Source organism: Ruditapes philippinarum, unplaced genomic scaffold (assembly GCF_026571515.1).
Source record: "Ruditapes philippinarum isolate M1 unplaced genomic scaffold, ASM2657151v2 ctg4056_1_1_1_1, whole genome shotgun sequence".
Classification (NCBI taxonomy): Eukaryota; Metazoa; Mollusca; class Bivalvia; order Venerida; family Veneridae; genus Ruditapes; species Ruditapes philippinarum.
Window position 1 is genome coordinate 110009 of NW_026856693.1, and position 16400 is coordinate 126408.

The 16400-nt window shown below is 32.8% G+C and overlaps 1 protein-coding gene across 1 annotated transcript; it reads left to right on the forward strand.

The window, feature by feature from the left end:
- Nucleotides 1-6680: 6680 nt before the first annotated feature.
- Nucleotides 6681-14968, forward strand: LOC132747387 (ficolin-3-like; the record flags this gene model as incomplete). The annotated part of the gene is given in 4 exon segments (XM_060736758.1): nucleotides 6681-7503; nucleotides 11895-12025; nucleotides 12731-12827; nucleotides 14810-14968. Coding segments are annotated over 4 exon segments (712 nt in total), but the record flags the coding sequence as incomplete, so codon positions are not given.
- Nucleotides 14969-16400: the final 1432 nt, after the last annotated feature.

Consider the following 16400-nt stretch of genomic DNA (forward strand, 5'->3'; position numbering starts at 1 on the left):
AGATTAGAATATTACTTGTTATTTCTTTATGATCGTGGTTATTAATAGCAACGGATATACATGTATGCAATCATTTATAATCCATATGTGTAACGCATGATCAACACGTACCACACATTTGTCCCTTATTATGTACATGTTATCGCTATTAGCGAAGACCCCCTTAAGGTATCTGTTCACACTTTAAGTTAGTAAAAATATGACACTGGTTATATTACCATGTTGATCATGTTGAGCATAATTGTTTATTATACAATAATTGTAATATCTATTAATTTTAATTAAAAAAATACAAATTTTATGAATATTGTTTTCTTTTATTCTTTTTTGTGTTTTATGTGCTATTTTAATACTGAGTTTTTACTACTCTTTTTTATTAAAATTGTAAAATAAATTTTAAGAATTCAATTGTCATATTGACCGACGATTATAAGTCAAAGCTTAACTGGAAAAAGTCAGTAAATTATGGTTTATCTTTCAATATATAATATTGTTTATTCTTAAACCATGTACATGTACATTGTATTTTTCTTTATCATTTTTTAAATTATCGATCAATTGAATAATTCATAAAATCTAATTTGTAACTTTGAATAATTCCTCGGCATCTTTACTAAACACGGATAACAAATTGAATAATTAAATAAAATGTTTCAAAGTTGATAATGTCATTTTAATACCATAAAAAATGTACCTTTTTCTCAATTATTGTACATATCACGGATTTATATTACATATAAATCCGTGTACATATTTATTGTTTTTAATTAAATAAAATGTTTCAAAGTTGATAATGTCATTTTAATACCATAAAAAATGTACCTTTTTCTCAATTATTGTACATATCACGGATTTATATTACATATAAATCCGTGTACATATTTATTGTTTTTATCTCATATAGATAAAATGAAACATGCTATTGTTGTTTTTTTCTAATTGTAACGATATCAAACATCTACTCCAAAACCGGGAGAGACCGGACAATAAACGTGTGGTACTATTCGCCGGTCACTAGTAAATCCTGGTCAAAATAGACCGGGAGAGACCGGCATTTACCGATAGGAGTGATAAAAAGATATATCTATAAATAGGTTTTTGGAATATTTAGGTCATCAACTGATCATTCTAGGATACATGTACAACAATAACATACCATGACATGATAACCGACTGTGTACTACAAAATGATAAATAAAAAAACCCCGAAGAGCGCGATTTATTGACGGAAAAGGTTATTTCATTTGTAAATGTTTGCATTGCGAAAATTCATTGTAACATATCGCGACATTTCATTCTTATTTAATAATCAAGCACCCTCATACCGATCGGAATTTTCGGCTTTTATTATGACCGACTAAAAGGCTCGAGAAGTTGCTGTCGCCCTTTCACAAAATCTGATCTCATTCCATAAGAGCGCCGCGCTTCGGCGCGGACGCCAATAATAATTCAAGTCTGAGAAAAAAGTTTCTGTTCTGTTCTGCCAGAAACCCGAGCACGTCCCTTCTAGAATCATGCGTATGCAGTATACATTGCCGATAGCTTTGATATAAAGTAACAAGTGTAAATTTGAAAATTATTTATCGTTTCAAAATATTTACATTTGCAAATTTGATTTCTTACATATGGTGAATTAAAATGAAGTTAATTATTTGTATTTCTTATAATAAACCATCGCCACCCTAATAAAACATTCACGGCTATATTTGATGTAAACAAGTTAATTAGAAATTTTCTCGAGATTAAAGAACTCTGTTGACTAAGAGAAAGATGTATGGTCTGTGAAACATCACGTGGAAATACAGGGACAATGAATTGTTTAATGTTTATAACTGTAATATTTGAGGTTTATTATACGGCATGTTATCTCATGATGCGCTACACTTTTCAACTGCCGTGCCACACATGAACAAAAATCGTAAGTTGGTTGTATTTTTTATATTTATGCTAAAGTCAAAACCAAGCTTGATGCCGCTGTGGTTCACATTGAAGCTATTCTGCTATTTGACGGAAGGTTGGTGGCAGCTTTTGCCTGAAATTATTCTCGAAGGGGGCACCCGGGGTCTTAACAGTTATGGTAAAATGTTGACATATGACCTTGATAGTGTCTGTGCAAGTTGCATAAATTAATTCCTATTTAACCAGATCTGTGTGTGATCTGTGTGTGATCTTATTCAAAATACTTAACTTTTTAACGTATTTTTATCGTTAACATGCATTTATTAAACGTTATGAAAAATTCTTGCATATGCTAATAAAATTAATATACAAAAAATGATAACGACAAAATAGAAATGATATTTTAATATTTCTAACAAGGATTTATATATTTTTTTGTGTGCGCGTTTTTGAAAAATATAATGTCGCAATCTTCACACAAATATATAATGCTTATCATAAAACATATTTTCTAAATTTTGTAAACGTTATTTAAACGACGTTGAGTGGGCTGATTTAAAGATGGAACTTTTGTATAAAATCTTGGTATTACAGTGTGAATAGAAATGTAGAGCGTGGGACAACAGGCTTTGACTTTCTTTTAGCAAGTTAAAAAAGCACCTCAGCACCCAGCAAGTTTTCGTCTTCCCCGGGGGAATAGAAACGAGCCAAGAGCCTGCAACTTACTGATTAACCGTAATTCTTTTGTCGAATACAATATATATATATGCACATACGAGACGTTTTTATAAAGAAGTATTTTCATATTTATGTGCTGTTCGTTTTTTTAACATAAAGTTTATGTTCCATACTACATATTTGAAGCTATTTTTATTTTTTTCTCTCTCAAATCGACTAAACTCTTTGATCTTTTAAACATTTGTTAGAAATAGCAAGGGAAGCTGGAAATCGCTTAGGGCAGCTTAACAAATCATACGCCATCTGGCGCGTGCATACCAAGCAACGCAGACATTATTTATTCTGTCGAGAATTAGAAAATAACAATACATACATCAAATAGTTAAAATTCGTTTGCATATTTATATATTTCGTCAACTATATTATATTGAAATTAAAATTTTGAATATTTTAAACATTACATGGGTAGCGGGAAGATTTTTTTAAAATACAACATTACTTTATGTGGATTTTCACTAAGATAATCAAATTAAAGTGACAAACATGTACCATATATTTAAGATACAGAGTAAGTGTAGGTTCCGTACCGAATTAATTGAACAAGTTTAATGAAATTTTATTATGCAAACTTCGGACGAGCATGATATGTTTTTTTTATTTTCAACGAGTATAATTAATATAGTATTAAATCGTTACGAATATGATATTCAATTTATGACAACCCAAACTAAATACTACGGAGCCCCTAAGGTGACATTTTCGACACTTTTTCCCCGACATTTAATTCGTTTTTACGAAATATTATTTCGTAATTACGAAATATTAATTCGTAATTACGAAATAATAATTCGTTTTTACGAAATATTATTTCGTAATAACGAAATATTAATTCGTAAAAACGAAATGTTATTTCGTAATTACGAAATAATAATTCGTTTTTACGAAATATTAATTCGTTTTTACGAAATATTAATTCGTAATTACGAAATATTAATTCGTAATTACGAAATATTAATTCGTTTTTACGAAATATTATTTCGTAATTACGAAATATTAATTCGTTATTACGAAATATTAATTCGTAAAAACGAAATGTTATTTCGTAATTACGAAATAATAATTCGTTTTTACGAAATATGTACTCTTTTTCCCCATTGTGAAATACATGTTCCCATCAGCAATGTTTTAATTTTTGAGGTTATTAATTGTTTCTGGCATGTTTCTTTAAAAAGAAACATGTTTAAAGAAACATGCTATATTATTACTTTCTTTTATCATATACATTAGTTAAACTAAAGGGGGGGGGGCTCCAGATTTTCACTGATCTAATCAATTTAAAAAAGTATATTTCTTTACAAGTTATGTGATCATAAAAAACATAATATTTGATTTCAAAACTCATTGACAGAACGATGGATTTGAAGCACAGAACCCCCATTTTAACAAAAATTTTCCCACGGCTGTGGCGGCAACGCTATTGACAGCCGATTATTTTAATTTAAGTGTACATAAGTGTTAAGTTGTAAAACTTTGGGAGAGAAAAAATCACTATTTATATTGCTTTAACATGCCTTCTATTTAGTCAGGAACTTAGTGTTAAGTCCTTCTTTATAAATATTACCAAAACTCTTTTACACCCTAGAAAAAAATCGTTTTTACGAATTATTATTTCGTATTTACGAATTATTATTTCGTAATTACGAAATAACATTTCGTTTTTACGAATTATTATTTCGTATTTACGAATTATTATTTCGTAATTACGAAATAACATTTCGTTTTTACGAATTAATATTTCGTAATTACGAAATAATATTTCGTCAAAACGAATTAATATTTCATAAAAACGAATTAATATTTCGTAAAAACGAATTCATATTTCGTAATTACGAATTAATATTTCGTAAAAACGAATTAATATTTCGTAAAAACGAATTAATATTTCGTAATTACGAATTAATATTTCGTAGAAACGAATTAATATTTCGTAAAAACGAATTAATATTTCGTAATTACGAATTATTATTTCGTAAAAACGAATTAAGTTCCGGGAAAAAAAGTGTGGAAAATGTCACCTTAGGGGCTCCGTAAAATACAGTTCGCAGTCAAAACATTTTGTTTTCTATCGACGTGTTTTGACGTCTGTAACACAAACATTTTCTGTAACGTCTATATTCGCCATGTTTGTAGAACACATAAAGGGAGACACCGGCAAAATTTTCATTTCTTCGTTTTGATTTTTTTTATTCATTATTCTGTAAATGTCCTCAAAATAAACGCACTTAGTAGTCACAGGAACAAAACTTTTCTTCTCATGGCGGTTTCCTAACTAGACACACGCGAGTCAGGTTAGAGCGTTAAGATTTCACAATAGACCGTTTTACAATACCATTTTACATAGCAACGAATGTTGCATTTCGCGCATGCGCATTCTGCGTAGGGCAGAAAGCAATAACGATGTCTACAGTTTATCATACTTAAAGGCTTTAATAGATGCGATTTCATGTTATGTTACCCCAAAAAATATTAATTTTGGGATGATTTAAGGCGGGGTAAGTACTGAAAACGTGAATTTATTTTTTAAAAGATCTACGAAAATGTGCGGGAGTAAAAATTCAATGGTCAAAACGGGCACACACATGTCTTTGTTTAAGGTATCATAAGACTACTTTTCCATCAGTAATTTGAATTGAAACAGCAGGGTGTTAAAGATAACATTTTATTACCCCTGTATTACATAATATTACACTATTTGTATTGTACACTTCCTTTGAATAACTGGATTGGTCAGGCAGCAAGTGTCAAACAGATTGACACCCGAATGTTTGTTCATTCAACCTGGACGTTTAAATATCATGATATAGTTGATCTGATCCGAATAAACTCTGTTTCTTTTAAAAACAATATAAAATGGTGTTAATAATGTTCAAAATTCACATAACTATTAAAAAGCGTAGATTATTAAATTAGTTTCAGCCATCCAATATCCGAAAATGGAACATTCCCAGACAAGAATTTATAGTCCTTTTCAAAAAAATAAATGAAGTAACACACTATCACTATTGTCAACCCCGTTAAGCAAACAATCTGTCACGTGACCTCACAAGGTATTTTTGTTCAAATGTATTATTCGCTGTATGCTCACATGCTTGTAATCATTGCTTGAGCTAAATAAAGTTTATGTTGTTGTTGTTGTTGTTGATACTCTTATCAAAATGGTAATTTATGTAACTTTTAAATATACCGATCAATGTTTATGGATTTTGAGAAGAGAAAAATTGGGTGAGGTGCATTATTAAAAATAACATTAGCAGATAAAATGTGTGTTATATCTTTTCCAAACAACCCATCTTAACTTCTCAAGATTTTGAAAAAAAAAATTTAAAATCTATTTGTATGCCTTAATTTTTTCTGTTTGCATCACAGGCAAATCGGATCAAGGATAGAATCAGGTATATATTGGACACTAAAAATGCATCACCTGTTCTGATATTTTTTCTGAATGATAATTAATCTCGATTTCATGTTATATTATTTCTTTTGTTTTTAAATGAACTATTTCAACAGCAAATAAGTTGACTTTTCATTTGTTTATACATGTAGATATATTTCCGCATCTTCTTTATTAAATGATCTCAGTGTCAGGTCCATGATTAATTCTTAAACAAGTATCTTTTCCCTGCCCTTTTATGGCATTCTTCGCCACAAAGATATAAAGTCATCTTTTCTATACTTGTTGAAAGCTATTTTATATAATTTTCTACCGTTTACCTTGAACTAACTACTATATTTCTATGTAGAGTGAAGCATTTTCTGCCCTACGCAGATTGCGCATGCGTGAGGAAATTCTAATTCCGGTAGATTTTTCATAGCAACGGACCGCGTCGTAAAAGGTCTATAGTTGTCACAGGGAACTCTAGACACGTTAAAGAAAATGTCAAATGAAAGACTTAGACTTGATTCAATCATACAATATCCACAATATCTGCTATTGTAGCTCCCAGAGTTTGTTCAAGTTACATGACTTGTTTTAGACTGTCGACGTCTTAATCTTGTCCAATATGTATAATTATATTTACGTTTCAAACGTAAATTATATAAAATGTATACAAAAAATCATGCTGGGACTTTTAAAAAATGTCATTTAGCGTGATTTGAGAATATAAGATCATTTTAATATTTTTGTCATTAACTTGAGAATAAATGTAACTTTCTGACTACCTTGAACCAATGTATGACGTATATACTAGTACATTTGCTAAAATGGAAACTCCAGGGGCATATAGAATGGAGAACAAAGTCTTCTCAGAAACCAGGCATGTAACTGCTTCCACTGTATTAAATCAGTGTACACACTTTAAACGAACGACCGTTATGTGTTTTATAAATTATATAATATTTGTCTTTGAAATAAAACCCTCAAAGAATAATTTAATATATTATTTACATTTCTTGTCTTTGAAATTAATTAAACCATAAAAAGAGATAATTTACTCACCATTAGTTCAGTTGCTGAATTGTCGCTGAACATATGTGTCTAGACACACTAGGATTCTTCTGTTATAACAGTTATATTTTGTCCACAAAAATAATTGGATAAAATGAAATTTAAATCAAAGATTGTGATATTAATCTCGACTTTATTGTTTGTACTTCATATAATATCGTCGACTATCGTTCACTGGAAGAAATACGACTTTATACGTCCAAGTTTACCACTTATCTGCAAGTCAAACATGATTCTTTTCTCTGCTACCGTTCAACATCTGATGGAATGCAGCAAGATTTGTTTCACGCAACACAGCTGTCTCGTTAGCTTATTCAAACCGGACAGTCATGAATGTATTGGATGCCAGGAGTTTAGGATTTGGTATGTTGAGACTGCACCAACAATAAAGCATGCCATCAGACCACAGAAACGTGTAGGTAGGTGAAGTTTGATTGAATTGATTTTCTTCTGTTTATCTGTTGTGTTTTGTACAGCTTCATTTGTCAATTGTATTTAAAAAAAGAGAGAAAAATAAAATTATTACACCTTTACTGTCTATTGCTAAATTCTAATTGCTAGTTAAAAAAAAAAACAAAAAAAAAACACCAACAAAAAAAAAATCAACAAAAAACATGCCTCGCGGAAATCGACCGGACAACTGGTTGTTTGGGATAGGCCTTTGGTCCACATATTCACAGAAAACTCTCTAAACATGTACAAAATCGAATCCACAACGAAATCAGACAAATAGTGTTTTACCAGTTGGCTCAAGAATATGGTATATTTTTTAAACAAAAAATTATACACTTTATATAACATATAAACGACCATGCCACCCAGAAATCTCCCGGACAAATTGTTTGTGTTTGGGTTTTGGTCTTCATATTGTGTAAGGAAGACCTTCAAAACTAGTACAAAATGGAATCTGCAACGGAACCGGTCAATGTTGTTGTTGTTTTTTTTTAAATCAGAAATTAATAATTTTTTGTTTCTTGTTTCTTTTAAACAAATTTACAGTTTACAGTTTATATAAAGAAAGAACAATTGGCCGGTACAAAAAAATCAAACAACCAAACAATGCAGAATTCTATTGTTAGTTACAGAGGTTTTGTCCTCTTATTGTGCATGGAAGACCCACCAAACTAGTACGGGGTTAATTCGAAAATGTGATTTTTTTTTACATTTATATACTTTATAAAGTTTATATACAGAAATAATCAATCAAATGCTGTATTTTTAATATTGTCTCGAAAAATTATGTTTCCTTGAAAATAATTATTGTCTACACTTTATATACAGAAAAATAGCCTATACGAAAAACTACCATGCCACACGAAAATGTCCCGATATTGTTTTGGATAGGGCTTCGTTCTTCCTTTGGTGTCCAAGCTTGTACAACATCGATTCTGCAACGGAATCAGACAAATGGTGGTTTAACGTCTCGCTCACTTATATGGTGCTTTAGAGCAAATATAGAAATGATATAAAAAACTGTATAATTGCATTTTACTTAGGAGGATTGATCAAAAAGTTCTTGGCCCGATGTACTTCCGATAGTCAGATAACCCAACTAATGGTCTTACTTTTCAATAAAATTACCCTCTACATCAATGCGCTTTGCCCACCTGTGCTCAAACTTGTTTAACCCTTCAAAATAGAACTGTATATTTTGGTCCTCAAAGAACTTATTGACCGCCTCCATGACACCTTCATTGCTTCCAAAGCGTCTACAATGAAGCTTGGTTTTCAGTTTCGAAAATAGGTAGAAGTCAGATGGGAACAAGTCCGAAGAATATGGGGGATTCGGAAGAATTTCAAAGCCGCAGTCTGTTGCAGCAGCCATCGCAACTTGGGATGTGTGAGCTGGCGCATTGCCGTGCAGGAGATGAACGCCTTAAGTCAGTTTGTCACTCCTTTACGCGCGATTTCTTGACGCAGACGTCTCAATTCGTCAGCATAGTATGTACCGTTTATGGTACGACCTTGCTCAAGTCAATCATAATTATTTTCTGAATATCCCAAACAACTGAAGCCGTCATCTTCCCTGCTGATGGCACCCTCTTCAATATCTTCGGAGGGCGTGAGCCAGGGTGCTTCCACTGCATGCTCAGTTTTTTTTGTTTTAAATCTGGATCGAAGTGATAAACCCATGTTTCATCCTGAGTTACGATCCGCTAGATAAAATCAGGTTCATCGTCGTAGCGAGAAAAAAAAGATATATTGAAATGTCAGGCCTGGTCCGTTTCTGGTCGCCAGTCAACTTTCTGGGGACCCATCTAGTAGAAACCTTTGACATGCCATAGACATCAGTCAGAATTCCCTGAACTGAACCAAAGCGTATACCCACTTCCCTAGCAATGCTTCGCAGATCTCGCCTTCCGTCGTGCATGACCAGATCGTGCACAGCTTCGACAGTTTCATCGTTGGTGGCCTCTTTTGGCCTCTTAGACCGCTCATCATCTCCAATTCTCTCCCCGCCCTCTTAAATTCAGCAGCCCATTTTGTTCACAGTGCTGTAGGAAGGGGACTCCTTCCCAAGTGTATCCATGAAGTCTTCATTGGTTTCCTTGGGGGACATCCCTTTCTTACAGAGGTACTTAATGGCGGCTCTGATCTCAACTTTCTCCATTTGGTCTAAATGACACACCCCTCTACTGACCAAAGTGTGTTTTATGTTACTTAATGCCAAATTCCTCTAGTGACCAAAGTGTATTTTATGTTACTTAATGGCACACCCCTCTACTGACCAAAGTGTGTTTTATGTTACTTAATGACACACCCCTCTACTGACCAAAGTGTGTTTTATGTTATTTAATGTCACACCCCTCTACTGACCAAAGTGTGTTTTATGTTACTTAATGACACACCCCTCTACTGACCAAAGTTTGTTTTATGTTACTTAATGACACACGCCTCTACTGACCAAAGTGTGTTTTATGTTACTTAATGACGCACCCCTCTACTGACCAAAGTGTGTTTTACGTTACTTAATCCGTGTAAAACCGCGTGGTGTCACTCGGTCAGTAATCTTCAATAAGATATCGTTATCGATTAATCGTGTGTAAATGTCAGTGTAGTGGATAAAGGTATATTGGGCCGAGAACTTATTAATAATACCTCGTACAGTCAGAACAAATCGCCAGTCAGAACTGATCATTCCACTCGGTATTCTCCGGAAATAATGTTTGGGTTAGGGCTTTGGTCCCCAGATTGGGCAAAGAAGACATCCAAACTTGTAGAAAATCGAATCCGCAACGGAATCAAATATGGTGTTTTTAACGATTTGCTCTATCGAGAATGTGCTGTTTTGTGTGTATATTTTTGTTGTTGTTGTTTGATTGTTGTTGTTGATGTTGTTTTATATACAGAAAGAATTTTAACAGTAGAAATACGGAAAAAGAAAATACGCTTTTTTTCAATGAATATTTCTTGATATTTTATTTATTAATTAAGAAATAATATATCCCAAACTGTGATTTTATCGCTCAATAACATCACTGTTTGGAGTTCGGATGAGAGGAATTATATCACGAGGGCGTAGCCCGAGTGATATAATGATGCGCATCCGAACGACAAACAGTGATGTTATCAAGCAATAAAATCACCGATTTGGATATATAATTATTATTTCGATTCTAACACGACATCAACAAATAAATGCTGCCGTATCTGATATTTAGCTAAATTGCGTCTGATTTGTTTCCGTACTTATTGTCAGCGCGTCACATTTTTAGTGGTTACGTCACGTGTATAATGATTACGTCACATGTATAAATATAGAACGTCAAACAGTGATTTTATAGCATAATAACACACACTTTCAGTTCTTCTATGTTCAATAGGGAAAAATGCGAGTCGTGTTAGAATGTACAATAAATTTCATTATCTCTACCAAAAAGACAAAATATAACCGATTTTGTGCTATTATATTTGCTTTTTTGTTTCAATGCTCTCGAGGCATTTTCTATACTGTTCATATATAAAGTGTATGATTGACTGTAAATATGAAGATATATCGAAACGTTTAACATTACATTTTTTCATATGGTTATGATTATTTCTGGGGAGTGGTTAAGCAAAATGGCATACATTAAGATAAGATATACAAACAGAATTAAAGAAAAAATCCGAAACAAAATACTCAGCTGCCATAACTAGAAGGTTTAGTTATGATTTCGTTGGACACACACAGAGATTTACAAACAATGGTTGAAAAACAATACAACATCAAAATGAAAAACGTCACAAAACAAAATTTATAAATCTGTAAAAGGAATACAAGTGAGGTTTTACGCAAGCGTAAAATGGCTGCGAAGGAATTGGTTAAACGGAAAGGAATAAGTCAAATTTTACCTGAAGAAAATTGTGATGAATGTGAAATGATTTATCATATAGAAGAATCAAACTGTGATAGTTGTATTTGTACTTCCGTTCAAATCAAATACTAAATTACCTTAAACCTTCTAGGCCCTTAAATTAAACAGCAAATTATGGTAAAGTTATTTCTTTAATAACTAATATTGTTAAAGATATTTTGAGATCAAACAAATATTATTCGTGGAATGAACAAAAATGTAAATAACCAATGTTTTGCAATAAATTGAAAACAAAATGTTTAGCGTGTGCATGTGAATGTGTTTATTGCAATAATATTTAATACTCGCAAAATTTATCGTTTCATTCCTCAGTAAATCGTGCGTTTTTTTTCTCAAATAATGAAAGCAAGGGATTTGTCACTAATTCAATGTTCGTTGCTTAGTTTATTATTGATAACCCGATTAATTCATTAGAAATTAGATTTGTTTATTTTCATATCATTATTGCTTAGTGAGCGACTGTAAAGAAATTCTTGATGAATACCCGGAAGCAGAAAGTGGTTTTTATGAGATAAAACTATGGAGTTCTAACAAGACACTGATTGTGAATTGTGACATGGAAACTGACGGTGGCGGCTGGACGGTATGTAAAGTGTTGAATTAATGTAAACTTTGTCCAGCAAATATCGGGGGTTTATAGTTATTTTCTTTTGTTTTCTGTTTTGCGCAAACTATGATGCTCAGGTTTATAAATATGTGTTTCAGGTTGAAATTCCTAATCTTTTCGAATTTTAACATCTTGTAAATAAATAATTGAACCGAAACACTTTCCGTCATGCTAACTAGAATACGTACATGTATATATATAAATAAATGTATTTGTTTAAAGATGTACATCGCTATAGACTTCAATTTTTTTTCACAGAAAGTTAAAACGCACAGGCATATATTACGAATAGCGCAAAACTAAAAACAACATAAATTGTCTTTATATTTAAGTCTTAAAGTTTAAGTTTAGTCCTATCTTACAGTTTTGAAAAATATACATGATATTAATACATCACATGCCGTTCTTGCATATAAGACATGATTATCTACTGTTAACACTAGTGTTAGAAGAAACTTGTCTACTCTCTCGATGCAAGACAAGCCAAGTGTTGTAAATACGTGAAATCTGAACATCAAAAATGATTACTAAGGGGTTCAATAGTTCTATGAAATATCCGTGTTTCCGTCTCATATATAGGGTACAAGATAAAACTTGGAGTTGTGATGTGACTTGATACATCTTCCTGAATCATTTATCAATTTAAACTACGTAGTGTCAATTTCGTTGAACTCTTTGTAGATATTTCATAGGCGATTTGACGGGTCTGTTGACTTTTATCGAAACTTCACAGAGTATGAAAATGGGTTTGGAAACACGGGAGAAGAACTGTGGCTAGGTTTGATTTATGGTTCACTTTAGTATATACAGTTTAGATAAGTGAAATTATTTGCTAAAGTAAACGATGTATGTTATTATAAACAAAAATGAATTGTTTTTTTATATAGCTTGTACATTTATGATGTGAATAAGTGTAATACAATTATTGTTTGATCTAGCATTCATCTACTAAAATCACAGGCACGAGTATTGGACCTGGGATGAAAAAAACATGACCAGATTGATAATAAAACCTGTGTTCATCTTAGAAGTGTCAAAAACCAAAAAAAAATTGTAAAAAATGACCCCCTTTAAAATATACTATAAGTTAAGAGAAGGCCGGAAACTCCAGATTCGAGCCTACGAGCAAGGGAATTCATTTTCCCGAGCCGTTGTGAAAACAATTGGCCGGACAATTAAAAACGATATTTATCATAATTTCACGTTTGTATTAAGCTTCCAAATGAGACCGATCCCCCAAGTCTCTAGCCCTTCCCGTTCATGAAATCTATCAGAATCGAGCGAATTTCGTGCTAAAAATCCTTGGTAGACAGAATTGCGGCACAGCGATTCGGTACGTAAACATAGACTAATACATGTTTGTCAGCTGAGTATGGGTCAAAATCACTTGAATTTACTAAATAATATTACTAAATACATTAAGTTGGACCACTCACACCCGTCAGTAGCATCTAATACACGTTAAATTCGAATTTCAAACCTTTCCACGGTATTTAGATTCCTTTCAACGCCATTGTCAATCAGCTGTTCGATATTTTGTAACGAGTCTTCTGATTGGCCAATAGCAACGAAACCGCAACGTTTCACACAAGGATGCATAATGGCGTAGGAAGAGATTGAAAGACCTTGTAAATGTTTGAAACTCGAATCTCGTGTGTATCAGATGCTACTGACGGTTGTGAGTGGTCCAACTTAATGTATTTAGTAATATTATTTAGTAAATTCAAGTGATTTTGACCCGTACTCAGCTGACAAACATGTATTAGTCTATGTTTACGTACCGAATCGTTGTGCCGTAATTCTGTCTACCAAGGATTTTTAGCACGAATTCGCTCGTTTCCTGATAGATATTTCATGAACGGGAAGGGCTAGAGACTTGGTGTCGGTCTCATTTGGAAGCTTAATACAAACGTGAAATAGTGATAAAAGTCGTTTTTAATTGTCCGGCCAATTGTTTTCACAACGGCTCGGGAAATGAATCCCATGCTCGTAGGCTCGAATCTGGAGTTTCCGGCCTTCTCTTAACTTATAGTATATTTTAAAGGGGGTCATTTTTTACATTTTGTTTTTGTTTTTTTGACACTTTTAAGATGAACACAGGCTTTATTATCAATCTGGTCATATTTTTTCATCCCAGGTCCGATACTCGTGCCTGTGACTAAAATACGTATAGATGCTTCACGTTTTCAAAGTAATCTGGAAATCATCTTGCGTGTCAAGATATCCTTGTTTGTTAATGTTTCAGTTTTATTTTAAATCAGTTGTGACGATTTGGTAATTTGTGACATTTAATACAGGTACGAAGCGATACACTGTCTTGGTTTTATGTCTATATTATGATATGTTTGTAGTAGATATTGATATAATAAAATAGAAAACAATACTTCTAGATTCCATGACAAAACAAAATAATACGGCTCATATTTTAATACAGATTATGAGCATGTTTAATCTTATTTCATTTTATCCTTGCATTTAAAACAAAACTGTTGTTAATACTCATTTGGTGTCATTGATAAACAGCCCAATTTATTTATATAAAAAAATCGCCATGTATCAAATGAATCAGTTTGCATATCTGTAAGGGTTTTTGTGTGTGTCAAAATATGATTGTTTTGTTTCTTTTTAAGTTTTGTTTCTTTCGGTTTACATGTAGTTTTAAATTTCATCTTGACACTTTGGAACTCTCGATATTATCGCGATAGTTCCGCAGAGGTTGTATTTACAGTAATTTATGTTCCACTGGTTTACTTACCATAGGCCTGAAGTACATACAAGAACTAGCTGACCAAAGTCATACAGAACTTCGCATTGATATGACAAATTACCAGAACGTCACAGGCTATGAGACCTTTCTAGCTTTCAGGTTGACAGATGGAATAATGTTTAGACTCAGCATTGGGTTACGTAACGCATCAGGTACAGAACGAAATTATATGAGTGTTGATAGTTACAGTATGAAAGATAAAATGTACCAAACAAATATATCTTTGACTTACAAAGATTTTAATTGATACATAAAATTAAGCTTTGCATAAGCAACACAAAGTTCTGAAATAAATCAATTTTTTCCTCACCTATTTTGTAATATTACATAATATATATTTACCTCCGAGCATCAAACAACGAGTAGATACATATTTTAACAAATAAGATCAGCATTGCAAATGGAGCAATCTGTTTTAAAGTTTTGGTTAAATTATACATTTTTCTATGTCCAGCTATATGACTATCAGAAAATGTCAATAAATTACAACAGACTAAATGAGCCGCGACACGACAAAACCAACATAATGAGTTTGCGACCAGCATGGATCCAGACCAGTCCATCCGCGCTGTCTGATCAGGATCGCTTACAACCCTATTACAAGTAAAGAAACTGATAGCGAACAGCATGGATCCTGCAGACTGGCGGATCGCAGGGCTGGGGGAAAGGGGTGAAAATTAGGGTTTTGTGTAAAAGGGGCCAAATTGGTCAAAGTGAAAAGTTTTTTACCTTTTTAAAGACCTTTATACTTTTTTGAAAAAATTAAAAAAAAGTTTTAAAAAAATATACAGAAAAATTTATCATTAAATTGGGAGTGACCAGGGTTTTTTCCCTTTTTATTTTTGTGTTTTTTGATATTGAAGAAATTTTCCACGGGGGGTTTTAAAAAACTTGATTAAAAAGTTTCCCATAAGCCCAAATATTCTTGTTTTCAAAGGGTTTTGGGGACCTTCCTATTGAAAAGTGTCAGGGTTAAATTTGTATACAAAATACCTCACAGTCGTTAACTGGAGTGCGGGTTTAGTTAACCGCACTCCAGAACTTTCCATTGATTGCTCATTTTTTTTCTTGGGGGTTTTCATATTGTGACGGCAGAGAAAGGGAAAGCGACAGAAATGTCATATTCAGATGTTCGTTCATTGGTTCATTTTTGCCGGGGTTTCATATTGTGACAACAGGGAACGTGCTTTTATGTTTGACTATGATACAAAAGAGAAAGAACACCAAAACACTCGGCAATCTGATTAATACTCGGGAGCTACGCCCCCCTCGTACAAATCAGATAGCCTCGTGTTTCGGTGCTCTTTCTATTACGTGTCTGTGACGACATCAAATAAAATTTTGTTTGAGATATAACAGTTGTCTAACTGCTTTGATTAAAGTGCATTATGCATATCCATAAAATGAGTGAAATAATTGTTATACAAAATGTATTTAAAGCTGCAGTCTCACTTACATCCCGGCAGAGCCCCGGAAGATATCCGGGTTGGTCCGGGAACAACCGGAGTACATCCGTAATTTTGATGGCCGTTTTGGGTGAAAACGAGAACATCCGGGATTTCCTTGCAAAGGGGGGAATAAAAA